This window comes from Pagrus major, chromosome 17 (assembly GCF_040436345.1).
Source record: "Pagrus major chromosome 17, Pma_NU_1.0".
Taxonomy (NCBI): Eukaryota; Metazoa; Chordata; class Actinopteri; order Spariformes; family Sparidae; genus Pagrus; species Pagrus major.
The window spans coordinates 19,493,160-19,510,052 of NC_133231.1; the positions used below are offsets into that span (position 1 = coordinate 19,493,160).

The 16,893-nt window shown below is 40.2% G+C and overlaps 1 protein-coding gene across 1 annotated transcript in view; it reads right to left on the minus strand.

Moving 5' to 3' along the window:
- Nucleotides 1-15,122, minus strand: part of pitpnc1b (phosphatidylinositol transfer protein cytoplasmic 1b) — an 18,028-nt gene extending 2,906 nt beyond the window's left edge. The window contains exons 1-9 of the mRNA XM_073485653.1: nucleotides 14,646-15,122; nucleotides 10,003-10,151; nucleotides 6,932-7,020; nucleotides 6,256-6,263; nucleotides 6,031-6,102; nucleotides 3,847-3,939; nucleotides 2,145-2,300; nucleotides 567-630; nucleotides 17-103 (exon numbers count right to left, since the gene is read on the minus strand). Coding sequence (XP_073341754.1) covers nucleotides 17-103; nucleotides 567-630; nucleotides 2,145-2,300; nucleotides 3,847-3,939; nucleotides 6,031-6,102; nucleotides 6,256-6,263; nucleotides 6,932-7,020; nucleotides 10,003-10,151; nucleotides 14,646-14,693 — 766 coding nt within the window. The 5' untranslated portion in view covers nucleotides 14,694-15,122. The remainder of the gene's footprint in view (nucleotides 1-16; nucleotides 104-566; nucleotides 631-2,144; nucleotides 2,301-3,846; nucleotides 3,940-6,030; nucleotides 6,103-6,255; nucleotides 6,264-6,931; nucleotides 7,021-10,002; nucleotides 10,152-14,645) is intronic.
- Nucleotides 15,123-16,893: the final 1,771 nt, after the last annotated feature.

The window sequence follows — 16,893 nt, forward strand, 5'->3', positions numbered from 1 at the left end:
GGAGCTGCAACCTCACCTGTGTTGTTCTGGCTGGATTTGACTTTGCTGTTGGTCTTCTCTTGCATCGTCTGCTCGTACTCTCTCACCTCCTCCAAACTCAGTCCTGTGGGGAAAGCAAAACACACACATACACAGCATCAGAGTAGAGTATGCATTCAATTTCAAGGGTGTATACCGAAGGTAAAGTCATATTTTTATAATTGTTCTAAATGTTTTTATCTCGTATCTGTTATGTATAAAATTTTGCGTCATGACTGTATTTCTTTTCGTGTCAGGTATGTTTTCTTCAAAACAAAGTTTCATGATGTAGTAAATGAGAATGCAGTTTACAATTTCATAAGAGGAAAACCAAGCAGGTGAATACAAAAATCAGTATCCAACATATATATATATAACACACACACACACACACACACACACACACACACACACACACACACACACACACACACACACACACACACACACACAAGAGACACAGGACAAGACAACCACCCTCCCTCCCTTCCTTCTGTTCAGTGCATAGTATAAAATAATAAAGGTTGCAATAGAGTATAATGACCCACCGTGCCATTCGTCTATCCACGCTACTGCTTGCCTGTGACCCACCAGAAGAATGTCCCGGATGTTCTGAAATAATGAAAATGAAAACGGCAGAGAGGAAGAAAATGTAAATAAAAATGCTACTTGGTGCTTTGAATTTAGAAGTGTGCAGGCGTGTCATTATTTGGGTTTTTGGTCAGTTGTTTCCTGTTTTATTTTGTCAATTATATCCTTATGTGTCATGTTTTACTTTCCAATTCCTGCCTTTAAATTTCTCCCGTCCTTTTTCTGTGTATGCCTGTTTCATTAGTTAATCATTGCTGTGTATTTAAGCCTGTGTTTTACCCTCACTTTTGTCTATGTCTCCTGTGTCTGTATCTTGGACTTTCCTTTGCCTGCCTTTTGTTGTTTGCAATTTGGATTTTGGACTTTGTATATCAGTCTCCTTAAAGGTATTTAAAAATTTCTGTTAAAGTGATATGTACTGAAGTTAGCCCCTTTTCACGTTCTACCTCAGTAGGTGACCATCTGATAGTAAACACCTTAAATTCCCTTGTGCTCCGAGGTGCCAGTCTTTGCAGAGTCAGCTAATACGACTGCTAGCTGCACAATTAACTGAACCTACTAACTATAGTTAGCAGCAGTTAATGGTTACTCTGGTGCTACGCTGCCTATTTGTTTTGAATTCAACAGGTGGCCCATTCTTACAAACCACACCTTTAAATCTTTTGTTACATCCTCCTGCCTACCTCTGTGTTTGCATTTAGGTCCTCACCATTTTTGTAAATGTTAACAAGCTGTGTGTGAACCGGTCATTGCCAAAATATGGTGGTACCTTTGTGTAATTATATTAGACAAACAGGATCATGGTTGAGATAAGTCGAAAACTTATCTCAGCTGTATTATTTGCACTTTCCTTTGTCATAACTAAAGCCACATTCCTGTAAACGCTCTTTTTTTACAGTAACAATGTTTAAAAAGGGTGTCGCTAGTTTTGCTTTTACTGCCTTTTGGTTTCTCTTCAAGTGTAATTGCTGTGTTAAGTGTGAAGGATAAATGAAAGTGATCTTTTCATCAGCTCTTTAATTTGCTTCATCAACCTCCATTGTAAGAAACTCTCTCTTTGTTTGTACCAGAGAAACAGAGGCTCACTTACTGTTTTGTGGTGTAAAACAATGCAGCAAATTTCCTCATAAATCTGATCTGATGATGGATTACACAAAACTCAGTGCAGAGGTCATTTGAGGATAACAGCCTTCTTGGCAATGGTTTTAGTAATTATACTAATGTCTGGAAATTAAAGTGGTAATGATTTATGTGTGTCAAAATTCAACACATGACAGATTAAAATAACAAATAACTAGTCAGGATTATTGTGGATCGTTATTTTGCTGTAGATGTAAAGTTTAAGACTCCAAACAGAAATCAATGCTTGACTCAGGCAGAGCACTTTATTAGATCCAATTAGCTGTATATTTATATTTTTCCACCTTGTATTGCATCTATAATTGCTTGTGACATTAACTGCATATCACATCTTGATTAAACTCTCTTTACATCAGCAAAGGGAAGAGGCATGATGGGAAATCAAGCTGTCTCACTCTGTGTATGAACTCCTCGGTCCTGGTCTGGAAGCCGTACACCTCGAAGCTGCACTGCACCCTCTTATAGGAGCACATAATGGGCTTGTGGTCATCTTTCCAGCCTTCCTCCAGAGGCCCCCGACCAGTTTTACTCGACTGCCAGTGACTCAGGTCCTGCGAAGAGCAAACAGAGGGTCTGTACCTTACTGTACTTGCTGAGTCTGCAGGAATTTGGCCCTGTGAAGTGTCTTCAGAGGGAAACTTTGGATGTGTGTGTGGGGACGGCGAGTATGTGTGTGACGATATGTGTGGAGGTGCAAGCAGATTGTTGCCCAACACGGCCCATAAGAGGAAAGTGTGATAACACACATTATGCATCTGTGAGCATAAGGATGATTGCAAAGTGTGATTTTACGTTCTCACTGTGTCACTTCATCTGTGAGATCGGCGTGTTTGTGGCTTTTTGTTTATGTATTCCAAACATCTGTGTTTATGGGTAATTGTCTGCATGTTGCTGTGTGCCCAGACCTGTGAATTGACCTTGGTCTCTGCAGACTTGAAGGCAGAAAAGAAGTGTTAAACCTTTGTGGGAGTTGTGTGGGTGTATTACTGATTTATGCTCTTTTCAGAGCCAAAACACAAGCCAGTAAAGCAAAGTAAACAAGGAAAAAGGTGTGGGCGTTATAGCGTTTGTGTGTGTGTGTCATCCAAATATGTGCATTATAAACCATTTATTTTCCAAGAGATGGTCTGCATACAAATGAGAAGATTCATACCACTCATATCTGTGCATTAGGTATGGAGTTAGGGCCATAAGTTGATAAGCTTCACTTAGCAAAAAGACTTGAAACAAGGTTTAAACAGCTATCCTGGCTCACTCAAAATAAAAAAAAATGGGCAAACAACAGCTCAGTCTTGATTGATTAAGAACTTCGAGCATGTAACTCTCTGTAACAACAACTTGTCGTTTTAAAATTTCTGTTTGTTTGTGAATTAAACTAACAGGGTACAATGTACTAGCTGGAGAGCTTTGAAAGCACTAGTTGTAGGGTTGAAACGAAACTTTCCCACCAACTAATAAGCTCAAGAAAACACCAGTGTCGCCATTACACTGGGCTTTTTACAAGAAAAACAGTCAAAGGGCACCCCAAACAATGGTCATTTTCTGTATTTGTTGACAGCAGATCGGTTTGAGAAATGTCAGGGAGTAGTTTTATTCAGTCTGAGGGAGTAATGGAACAAGAAGGAGCTTGTTAGATGAAGAGCTGCAGGAGACAGGCTGCACACCTCCAACTTCTCAGCGAGGTAACCGACTCCTTTTCCCTCATTAACATTATCAGGTTCAATATTAGCATTGGGTTTAAATCCTGAATATTGGCATATGTTTTTGTTGGCCCACTGAATATGCACAGTAGTGTTGATCCTGTTTTCCCACTCGGTCCATAGATTTTATATTTACCCCCATGGATGAAAAATTCATAATGGATTTGTGATTCTAGCTCAATACTTAAAAGCGACATGAGAGCGGTATCAATCTTCTCACTTAATCCAGAGTATTTGCCCAAAATGCCAGGCTATTCCTATAATGTAATCACACAGCTTTTGTCTTTGCAAATCATCAATAGGCTCAATAAGTGTTTCCACATACAATTATTTGTTTTTGGCTGTTATGTGGCTGCACGTGCACATGTTTGTGTGCTTGTCACAGTGCAGTACGTACCTCCGTCTCTTTGTAGTTCTTTTCAGGGATGGGGTCACTCAGGATATCCAGGAAAGCGACATTCTCTGCTGGGGTCGGCGTGTCCCCGAACACCTACAGCCAAACAGATGGGGGAGGTCATAATGAAAGCAGACACACATTCTCTCACACGCATACAGTCACTCACTCAGCGGAGAGCAGGATGAGAGTAGATGAGTAACTGTGTAGAAAACTGAGGTCACACACCATAACACCCCTCACTATATCCCACCCTGAGGCCCTTGCAGCAAATCACACAGGAGCAAAGAGAGAGGAGAGAACAGACAGAGGGAGCAGAGGAGGGGTAGGTGGATAAAAACAAGGACGTATGGGGGATATTAAAAGAGAAGGGGAAAAAGAAGAGTTATGAGAGTGGAATACACTTTTCCTTGAGAGAGAATGGAGGGAAGCTTGAGAGAGTGCACTTTTATCTGACCTTGTTTCAAATTTGTTCTAATGCCCCGCTGAAGTTGTTCATTTCACAGCTGAAAACTAACAAATAAGAAAAACCTGGCGTTAGATAAGAGCCCGCCACGCTCCTGTGGTGCTGTTTTTGGTCTGTGTCTACTCAAGGTCTTGCTCCCTCTTATGGAATGTGTTGCATTAGCTAGATGTATTGTGTCGCTGTTTGCAAAATGCTCAGGGCCTGACGCGCTCATGCTTTCATGGTTATTGTCTCTCTGCGTTTTCTGTGTTGCGTAAATATTCATACAGGGGCACAGAGAGCCTTGACAATGGTGATACTCAAAGCCATTACTTAAGTACTTATATCACACTGTAAGAGTATGTATATGTAATATTACTACTGAATGTCCCGCGCTGGAAATGTGAAGGTAAACGTGGTAAAAATATCAAAGTAGAAATACAAAATATGCAGAAAATGGACCTTGTGACTGTTTGCTATTTTATATTATGTCGTAATATTATTATTACTCTTGCTTTGATGTGTAAGCAGCATATTAATGTTTTAGTTGACTGTGGTGTAGCTACTTTTTTAAAACTGTTTTTAATAGGGCAGCAACAAATGATTAGTTTCCCTAATTATTAATACTTTATACTACTACTTTGTCAATGAATCAATCCATGACTGATTGTTTGGTTTGTAAAACTTCAGGAAGCGAACGTGACTAACACACCTTGAATAAAACTTTAAAACATGACCTCATCTGTGAACATTTCTAGATTGATTTTCATCAGCAATGGTGGGTGTTTAACAATGCGGACAACAACTCCCATGATCCTACACTACTAACATTTGTTCAAATATGCATTGACTCTCATTTTATTTACTTTTGGGTAGTTTAGCATGAACAGTGATGGGGAGCAGTAAACTACATGTAATCAAAATAGTAGTTAAACTACTTTTTGCAATAGCTTGCGGGTAGTTGGAATACATTCATGTTTGCATAGTGATTCAAGTAGTTAAATTACTTTTTGCCATTTTTTTTGTGCAGTTAACTTCTGAAACTACAAAAGATTCTGTCCATAAAAGGAAATAAATGTTTTTCCATTGTTAAGTATTTGGGTGTCCTTTCAAAGCAGCTTCCCCAACACTGAATGTATAACAAAGCATTATATTTTGTAAGCTTTGCATATGTGTTCTATGTAAAACATGTGTAACTATTACCGCCAGCTGTAACCGCAGCTACAGCTGAGACAAAATTTGCGTACGTATTGTGCAGCTCTCTGTGAATGTATGTTTGTCTTGCATAAACTGACAAGGAACAAGATTTGCCACATTTCTTTCTCTATTGTGATGTGTTGCATGTTGTTACTTGTTACTGGCCTGTTTCCTCGAAAACAAAGCACAGACGCAATGGCCAGACATAGTTGCAATCGTTTGTCAATTACTCTGTGTGTATGTGTGTGTGTGTGTGTGTGTGTGTGTGTGTGTGTGTGTGTGTGTGTGTTTATGCATGTTCGCTTTGGACAAAATGCAGCATGGCAGCCGTGCTCACATCCGTTGCATGTCAGGTTAATAGATCTGCCAGTACTGCAGTTTGTGATTTGCTTGTTTCCCTTGTAATGGGCACATCAATTTGATGAACATTTTCTTCGTGCTGCAGAGAAAATTGCAATTTCTCTCTTTCCCCTTGTCCTTCTCCTCCCCCTCTCCCCTAATCAGTCCATCTCTCTCACCCCTCGCTCCCTCTCCGTCATACTCACATTGTCGTTATCGCCCTTGTTGTTCTCAAATCTCGTCTCAATACGGATGCTGAACTTGGGGAGGAATGATACCTACGGGGTGACAAGAGGTAAAAATGGAGGAAAAAAGGGTTGAGGGCAGAGATAGGGAGAGTGGAAGCAGGCTGCAGATTAGATCCACTGATACTGGAAAGAGATGAGCTCTGTTGCATTCATGTACAGTAAATGATGTGTGAGAATACTTACTGAGTACTCTGCAGCACCAGGGACGTTCAGTACAGATAGGGAGAAACAGAATTGGTTACTCATACATGCATGAGCACGCAATTGCTCTCACACATACAAACGTTACCACATGGTAATACATGCATACATAGCGATAAATATTTGATGGCACTTGGAAAACCAGCTGTTAAAAGTAAATACGTTTTCTATAATGCATTGAGGTGAAAGGAGCCTGATGTTTAACACAAACAAAGGCGCTCCGACACAAAGAGGGGGCAAAAGAACACACATTTTTACAAGTACAGATACTTGTGTTGGAAAAAAGATTTTAATAGTAGAAGTACTGATTTAACTTCCTTACTCAAGTAAAAGTAAGAACGTACAGGCTCTGAAATGTACTCAAAGCATAAAAGTAAAAAGTATCCCTCTGAAGGAGGATTTGTCTGAGCTATTTCTAAACGCACCACAAAGATAGTTTATTATAGAGTTATAACCAGGACATCAAATACTGACATTTTGGGTTGGTAAAGTGTCTCTAGCACAGCAAAAAATTGAGAAGATAAGAAAATACAGACAGAGGGCTGCAGGGTCTGCAGATTCGAGACACTAAAAATAAAAAAAATAAATACCCAAGTAAAGTACAGATACCTGGCAAAGTGTTTGTACGTCATAACTTCCCACCTCTGCAAACACGCACCTGTGATGGTGTATGGGTAGAAGTTCCAGGCCTTTTCTGTCACATAAAAGAATCTTGGGACAAATGCTTTCGCCCAGGACGGCAGTTTACTGCAAAGCGGAAAAAAAAAAAGCAGGAAGAAAGAAGAATCAGTGAGAGTGAGAGAGTAGGAGAGGGAGATTATAGAGGAAGACAGAGAGATCCTAAGTGGTTTTTGTGCCATATATAGCCAGATTACCTGTAGGCTACTCTCGCCACAGCGTTCATTTGTATGACTCATTCCCAATTACACCTGTGGTGATGAATTGTTACTGTAGCTTCTAGGTCACATGTCAGAACATGATTGAGGTGGAATTCATTTTGCACTCACTGCTCTTATATGTGTGTGTGGTATGTGTACGTGTAAGTGTGTGTTCCGCCTATCCGTACTAATGAGGACCAAATGTCCCACAAGCACAGAAAGATTAGGAAAATCCTCCACAGTGAGAACATTTCTTTACTTCTTTAAGAGTTTATTTTAGGATTAGGCCTTGGGTTTATAGTGGTGCTTAGAATTAGAGTCGAGGTTACATTGGGGTAATGAGTGAGGTTAGCTTAGGGTTAGGAAATGAAAGCGAAAAAAAAAAAAAAGCGAGTTGTCTTCTGGATTGGACCTTCACCATGATTCACATTTCATTGATTAATGGGCTGTCACCCTGAGCACAAAGCAAATAAACACCCTTTCAGCACTATGACATGTGGTTGAAGTCGCGCATATCTTCAAATTCCTGTGGTTTAACCGTCGCTACAAAATCACAGTCCCAACATTTCTCACACACTTCGTTGTTTACTCTGAGGATTGTACATCTCTGACTGTGTTAAAATCATTTTGGAAAAACATAATCTCTCCTGCTTTAGCTTGAGGCAAATGAAAAAAATAATTTGAGTAAACTTTATTTTAACATGCACTATTGAGGGTTTAAAAGCAGAATATAAAAACTTACCAAATATTTTATTTAAAACGCACTATAACATAGTTGTAATCAGATATAAGGACATTTGTAAGTGTTGATGTATTCACAGGCAGGCATTCACTCTGGACCTTTCGAGATCTAACAAAAAACTGGATTTCTTGTTTGGCTTTCAGCCACTGTCATGACCTTTATGACTTATTATTATATTACTTATTAAGTACTTACAGTGTAAAGGAATAGATCAGTCATCAATTAATATAATTTCAGTACACACCTAGTTAACGAATCAGAAGAGGAGTCATAGTTTGACGGTAAAGGAAAGACGCTTTCACTCTCTTTCTGTTAGATGAGTCATCAACTCTCTCATGTCTGTAGGCTAAAAATGATTCTAGAGACAACTGGTTAGTTTAGCTTAGCATACAGACAGAGAGGGAAACAGCTAGGCTGACTCAGGCTAAAGGTGAACAAAATCCACCTACAGTTTGGTGTTTTATGGAGGGGTTATGTACTGGATTATGTCAAGGGTTGAAGCACTATCTTCCTTGAGTCTTTGCTGATTGCCTGGCAACAGCTCCCAACAAATAGTCCGGCAAACCACCCCAGATAAATCTATAAACAGTTATTCTATGGATTAAACGAGATAAGATGTTAACAGCACCTTTAGACAGAGCCAAGCTATCTGTTTTCTCCTGTTTCCTTTCCTTATGCTGAGCTAAGCTAACCAACCATTGGCTTCTGTTATATGCTAAAATATCACTTACATCATCTTCAAACTGGGGACATGCCCCGCCACTTTTTGAAAACGCCTGTTTTGTCCCCATCACTTTATAAGAGCATGATTTGTTTGTTTTTTTAATTCTGAAAAATAGCTAGTGCCAAGAAATGATAACTAAGGGGAATGCTTGCAGGCTTTAAACCCTAATATGGACACAGGGTACACTTAAACTAAGGCTACATGTGCAGGAAAACTGTTTATGATCATTAGATATTAGATGTGATCAGCATATACTGTAAAATCACAATGTAACTCATTGGATGGCCTGATTAGCTATCGAGCTAACTAGAACAACCTAAGGTATGCGGACATATTAAGGCCCTGTCAACACTAATATGGATATTTTTCTAAGCGGATATTTTTCCCCTTAAAAAAATGTACACACGTCCTCCATTTTAAAAATATTGACATAAACGCAAGAGCGCAAAACAATTCAAACACTGAAACAGGCATGCCGGGCCACATCACTAATACGTCAAATACCAGAGAAGGTCATTCTGAGCATTAGTGTTGTGTATGTCCGCCATTGGTGTTGGTGTTTCACACACAGTTTTAAAAATGCACTTGAGGAGGCATTTTAAAAAAATCTCAGTCTTTAGTGACCTTTGCATTTGGACGAGAGGTCTGAGTGTACAGGAAAATGTTTGTTTTGCAACATATGCATGTTGGTGTGGACAAGCCCGAAGATTATTCTGTCTTATTTGCTGGATTTTATGGTACATAGGTTGCAGTGTAGCTTGCTTAAGTAGTTTCTCATGTCTTTTTGCCTAAAATGTTGAAGACCATTAAAGAAAAAATGAAATGTTTAACTACTCCTTTAATTAACACCTTTTGGAAGCACATATGTTTATAGTGTGACTACTCTCTGATGCCTTACACTGCCAACAGAGATATGCTGAATATTCAACCCTACAAGTGAAATATCAGTCTAAAACTGACCACATATCCTTTAATGACTGCCATCATGATGACGTAAATGTGTTTTTTCTCAGCTAGTAACACAATCAGATTCACCAGGAGCATCTACTTGGTGATGAGTTCAGGGCACGCCTAACACTTCACAGTCACCCTGCAGTGCAGGCCTCGACATGTTTTAAACAGTGGCTACTTGGACTTTGGATGGAGGCGGGTTACACTACAGCGAGTGTTGAAATTATGTTTTATTGCTTGTCAGAAGTGATACCTGCAACGTGGATCTACAGGACATAAAGCTTTTTAGTGGAGTAAGAGATCAAAGATCGAACTCCATCAGTTATAGTAATGACAGAGCTGTCAACTGGAGGATAAGGCTCAGGTTGCAAATAGCCAGAATTATTAGTATAAGTACATCATTAGTACAGCAATACAATTGAGATGCACTCTACCTGCTGAGGTAGATTCGTTTCTCAGTCAGCTGTCCTGGCCCGTGCTGGGGGTGAATATCTGACTCATTCCGCACCACCTCCACCCCTTCTCCTCCACCACTCTGCTCACAGCTGTGCTTACTGATCATGTACAGCTGCCCGATCCTGTACTGCAGACCGAGGAGAAGGTATAGGATGAGGTTTATGGTAGTGAGGGTGAGGAGAAGAAAGAGAGAGAGAAAAAAATGGTGAGAAAAGGTGAAGCATAATCATCTTCCTAATCCAAAGTGACAAATTATGAGTGCAGCGTTATTTTCATTCATAAATTGTGATTGTAGTTGTGCGTCTGGGGAAATTTAAACTAAGCAGATAGGCCCACTCGTTGATCTCTGATATCTTGAACGGAAACAATGTTGGATTTGTTGTTTGCTGTTTGTAAACACACCAGGTGCAGTAAGTGATTCTGGAGAAAGATAATTGATTGTTGAGCCTCATTTGACGATGTGGGAACGAAACCTAACTATCTTTCTCTAGTATCGCGGACGCCCAGAAACTCCCAAACACGGCAGAATTCTAGGTAAATACGTGATGCAGAGAGAGATTATTTTTGTATGACTCTGTACATTGTTTCTTCTTACATTGTTGCATAGTAAACCTTTAAAATAGTACTACTGTATGTAACATTTGAATAACTCACATTTTTCCTTCTTCAAGTAAACAAATTCAATAACAATACAAGGCTTCGTTGCCAGATTCATTTCTCAAAGAGGTTTTGCAGTTTCAGCATTTGTTGGTTTGGAATGAGCAGTAGCTAATGGAGGCTAAAAAATGAGGGTGAGAAGATAAGGTTTAGAGGTTTGACGCAACTCTATTTACTACTTTCTCTTTATTTCTCACTATACTATACATACAACATCTATTGCCTGTCTGTTTATCCTGTTCCTCTTCCTAAGGTTTTCTTCCTTTTTCACTCTGTTAAAAGTTTTAGGAAGCAATCCGAACAGAGTCAAGGGATATAAGGTTACGCTGAACAAATTGTAACATCTGTTTGTGAAGCTAAAACAAAGTCATGTAGTTCCAATGTTGAATAGTTGACTAACAGCATTGTTTCCTTTAAAGATATCAGAGACCAACATGTGGGCCCAACTTTGACCTGAAGATCTGCGTGTGTGTGTGTGTGTGTGCTACCTTTTAAAGCAACATTATGTAGAAATTGGCTATGGCAATGGCACGTATATACATTTACTGGACTTTAAAAACTCAAGAAATCTCAAGAAATTGAAACTCAGAATTTTAATATTCAGAATATTTAAAAAAGTGGCAGGGTCCGCCAAATATGAAATTGTGTTGTCCTTTAAGGTCTGTTTGTTTTTTTTAGTTCATTCAGTCACGAAAACAAAGAAAGTTTGTTTAGTTTGTGCAGGTGTGAAAAAATCAGTCAATAAAGATCTTTCCCTTCTGATTAAAATGTCTCCCCCAAACTACAGAGTGCACCTTTAAGAATGGGTTCAAATCGAAAGATACCAACATTTATCACATCAAGGGCCACAAGACAATAAGGAATTTTGAGGACTTCAGTAACAAAGAATGAACTGCATTGAGGAAATCATAATAACCATCGGCCACTAAGAGGAAGTAGCTGGTGAGAGGACAGAAAAATCTTTTGGCAGCAGGTTCAGCCATAGTTGCTGAGTCCGATTTTGTCTCGACAGGCACTTACTCAGTGCTGCTTAGGCGCAAGCTTTGTATTTGCTCTTTATTTTTTTAAATAGTCACTTGCTGTGTATAAAGATTTCCCTCAAGTGACCGTATCAAAATTTAATGTGGCCATTGAGGGGAACTCATGGTGTCTAAATCAGTGGGAGGATGAGACTTTGTTCTCTGCTGCAGCTCCAGTTTGTGCTTAATGCTGATATATATTCTAAAGAGGACGAGGCCTTTGAGCATCAGGGGGACCTCCTCCGTGAGCTGAGACAGACAGAATCAGTGTTACACAAATCACACAATAACATCTTGTCCTCCTCAACATTATCTCTATGTACAGTATATTGTTTAATTGCAAATCACTCTGTGAGCTTTTTAAAGTTATGAAAAGGCAATAAAATTGTACTGTAAACAAATAAACGGTGCTGCTGTGGCCGCATAACGTAATTCATTTTGTTGCCCTATATCTGTGTGCCACTAAAGCGTTGTTTTAATTAAAAGTAGAAACAGAGAAAGATGAGCAGGACTAGAGAAAGAGGAGGGCAGATTTCAGTTTGCCATCCTTCACTGTACCCTGCTGACATCAATGTGACACTCCTCCTTCTTGTTCCAATTACTGTAGAAAGTCAACATTCAATATTTACTTATTGGGTATTCATGAGACTTAATTAATCAAAGCGATGGGTGTTTAACAGACTGCAGAGCAGCGAGCTCCTCCCACACACAGGTTGTGAATCTTTTTCACTTTCTAGAAATTTAATCTGAGCAGGAAGTTAAAAAGACTTATCCATCTTTAAATCACTTTTATGCACACTGAATGACTGTGATGAGCGATGTTTTGAGAAACTCATTCATTGGAGGAATTTGGCATGTGTTTTTCTCCAAGTGTCATTTCAAAAGAAAAAAAAACAAACTGATGATAGGTTTACAAGCAGTCAGTTTGTCATAAATTCCTGAGAGGTGTAAATATAGCTCATCATGGTGGGGTGGAGACTCTGCAGATAGTGTCACTGTGACGGCAACAGAAAAGAGAGAATTTACAATTCAAAGAAGGTACCGCTCAAAGCAACTTTTTAAAGAAGTGATAAAATGCTCAGAGCAAAGACTTGGATTTGTTATGCAGCCCAGGATCTGTCCACTGACAATGAAAATGAGACTGTTTTTGTGAAACGCATACAAAAACCTTAACAAAATATTTGCAGTTGCTCTGAAGCGTAACATTTACTCTCATCCCTAAACAATAATTATCATGGATGGAGCATTTCTGTCTAGTGGGGACGGACAACAGCTAGACAAAGTATTCACCCACCTTGGAAGTTTGTTGTTTGCATGTTTTATGTTATTACAACATTAAATTAAAGTGGACTTAATGTGGCTTTTTTGACAACAAAAAAAAAAGTTTTTCAGACCGGCCTGCTCTAGGATTATTTACAGCTGAGCCACACTCTTTCCATTTCCTAATAAGTGATTTATCTGTTAACAGTTTCCTTAGATCCATCCCATGACTTGTGCTTTTTAGTCATCATGGTTCCGTTTTTTGTATTGCGGCATTCTCCTACACAACTGAAGAAGATGGGAGGCTTGTTTCCAAACGTATAATAACAACTGGAGAAAACACAGAAAATGGCTTCATACGCTGACGTATTCCCTCTTCGGAAGCCCCAAGATCCCAAACGGATTGGAAAAGACATTATTTACACACTTTTTAAAACCAAAATCTTCACTTTATCTACTAAGCTAAAAGTGTTAGCACGCACCCCGTCTGAAGTGGGTGCACAAGCTTGGCAATGGAGTTGCTGTCAAATTTTCAAATAAAAGTTTGTTTTTATGTTTTTAAACAATTCTTAATCTACTTCAGTTGTTTAGGAGAATTCTGCAACACTGTTTTGCTGTGAAGCTCCAGAAATGTTTCGAGAAAAACTTTCATAAAACATTAAAACTTCCATGTTACAGGTTGGATGCACTCTACACACATACATGGAGGAATTTGTTGTCCTGTTTTTTGCTCAAGGACACACTCAGCATGTACATACAAGGAGCTGGCGATCAAACTCCACCGATCAAATTTTCTCACGGCAGAACACAATAGTGGACATTCCTTAACACGGCCAAGCTGTATTGTGTTACAAAAGTACTACTGAATACTTCACGCCTGAAACTCAACACTGTCCCCTTAAAAAAATGAAGTAATGTGTTGGGACGTTGTAAATGGCTTGGACTGAGGTAACTGTCACGATTTGATACTGTTCCAAATAAGCTGCACTTAAACTTATATTACATTCAGGCGAAAGAGGATTTGCTGCAAGCTCAAGTTTCTGTGTGCCCTGTACTGATACTGTAAATCCTATTTTGGACTGCTATTTGTCACTGTCATTGTTGTAGTAACAGGTAGAACTGAAGGGGGAGGGAGGGTAGGTAGAGGAGGTGATGAGGACGTTCCTTTTGAAGGACACTTTGGCGCATAACTCGCTCGTCCCTCCGAGCCACTTCTTCTCTGTCTAGCGGGATCTCGTTTGTTTACAACCCTGCAGGCCTTTGTTTGAGTTTAGCTCGGCCAAACCGTAACCAGTCTGACTAGTTTTGAGGAGTGCTAGAGCAAGCGAGCTAAACTGAGAGGCGGACAGAAGGGGACTTAATTTAGACACAACAGCAGTGCCATGATGCTGCCGGCCAGGTGTTGAGCGTTGGCTCCATCAGACTGGCCGAGTCTGTCGGTGCTGAACATACCTCGCTACCCGAATTGCCAAAGCTCCCACGGAGCGGCCGCCGCAGGAGGTCTGTGTGCTCTTTTGGCACTTTTCTTATCAGCGCATTAACGCTTTCAAGATTACAAGTGGAAACAACACATTCACATTTGAAATAAAGCCCCTCTCTTTTGTCTGTGAATTTAAATGTGTAGCGAGGGTAGTGTGTGTGTTTGTGTTTCTGTGTGCGAGCGTGGGAAAGACAAACACACTTACCTCATCCACAGTCAGTGGCATACATATGCGGTACTCTTTCATCAACATGGTGCTGTTACAGAGAGGATTGTCTTTAAGAACTGTGTCTGTCTATCTCAGCTGTCTTGGTTGCATAGTAGACAGGCTCAGGCAAGTCACACTGCTGCTGGACTGCAGTGACCTCTTTTCTGACGCTCTTCTTCCTTTGTTTTGCTGATGTCAGTAATCCATAGAGTTAAGTCCAGACCTCTCTGTCAATGAATATCTGCGTGTTTTCTTACTTTCCTTCCCCTTCTGCTTTCTCCTCACAGTCTTGTCTGTCTTTTTTTTGTTTTCGTTGCTCAATTAATCTACAGGACCAGACTTTTTAACTGCTCCGTTTCGTCTTACTTCTGCTTTCTTCTCTCCCGCCTTCAGCTGCCCTTTCTGTTTGCTGTTTTTCTCTTAGTTTCTGTTTGCTTTCTTTCACCACTGTGAGAAAGTAGTAATTAGCTGTGGGGTAAGATTGAAGCCTTACCAACTCTACCTGTTCCTGTCCCCTTCTCTGCCTCTCTGTGCTTTGTTTAATTCTTCCTCAGACCTCTCATGTGTAACCTTGCTGTCTGCTCGGTGCTCCTCCCTTTTCCCCTCAACTGCCTTCTGCTGCTTTCAGTTCCTCACAAATTCCTTCGCCTGCTCTCTCCTTATCTCCCTTTTCTCTCCCTCCTCCTCCTCTCCCTCCCATAGTATCCACTCCCCGCCCACTGTACTTTACTACCTCCTCACCTGTGTCACCCCCCCCCACTCTCTTTGATCTTTATCTGTTCTTTTTTTCTCTGTCTCTGTCGCCAGCCCTGTTTTCAGCACAGCACTCTATCATCTTTCTATATCTGGAAACATTAGGTAACACAGTCTGTTGACATCAGTCTGTGAATTTGAAGCACGTTTGCCTCCTTCACAACACTCAGGTAATGACAGCACTCTGGGGTAGTCAGGGTGGGCCGTCGGATTAAATATTACCAGAGCCATGAGGACTTCCATTAAGCAACGCGCCAGAGTCCCTTACATTGTATTACCTCATGACCTTCAGCCGGCTTTAATTGAATCCATGTTTAGTCAATGAGTAGTGGGATCGAAGCATTCATAATTTCTCGCCCGTGTCCGTCCTTGAGTCATGGGACTACTCTCCTTTTGTGTGAGCGAGAAGCTGACGGCGCATATTGTTGCCTCCCCATCACATAAGAGAAGCAGATGTTTGGCTTCTCCGGGTCAGTCTGACGGGGGTCCAAAGCCAATAACCGGCCCTAGATTCCTCCTCCCTGGTGGAATCCACTTCCAAAGAAGCTCGCTTCTCCGCAGTGACAGAGTGGTGAAAACAAATATCTGGTGGGGTTTGCTCCTATCTTATCAGATCAGTGTTCAGAGAAGGGAAAGCCACTTCAGAGAGCTGAGGTGTGCGCCGCTCGTCTCGGTTCTCCCCCCGGACTAAACACTCACAGAGAGCTCTGACAGCACACAGTTTAAAGTTTGATTGGCTGTGGCTTGGATGTGTATTCAGCAGCTGACCGAGTCATTGATCACTCTGATTGATTATGTAATTGTGATTTGAGGGTTGGGAACTGGATTAATGGTAACCATGGCACCCATGGATGACTGATCCTGCAAATTTTGGAGCTGATCAAATGATTGGTTTCTTGATTGATTGATGAATGAAACTGATGTCTACTGCAGTCCAAGGTTTATACTGTGCCTTCTTAAAAAAAAACAGTTTTAATTAAAAAATTGATTTTGAAGTAAAGAGATGACAGGAAATTAGGGGAGAGAGATGGGGAAAGACATGTCTAGGATCTGTGTCTGGATATACAGTATCATCTGGATCACAATATCTGATCAATGGGATCTGGTATTAATAAGTGTTCTCATTCTCCAGATAATGCCAGTACTGTGATGTAGCGTGTAGTTGTAGATCATGCAAATTAGTTCGGTGGCACAGGTGTACTTGTCAAAAAGCACATGGTGCATCCCAGGTCAGGGAGAGGCATTCAGTCATTGTTTTTTTCAGAGGTAAGAATTGCAAGATATTGAAGAGGCAGAGTTTGGTAAATGCTAAACTTGGTGGTTGATTTTTATTTCTTAAAGGTCCAGTGTGTAGGATGTGATAATACTATATAATAATCATCAATGATAAAAGGAAAATTTACAGTTAATTAAACTTTAGTTAATAGCTATTTCACTGTTAATAAACAACGAGATGCCTTTTGCATTTATTAAGCAGTTGTTTATTGTAAAG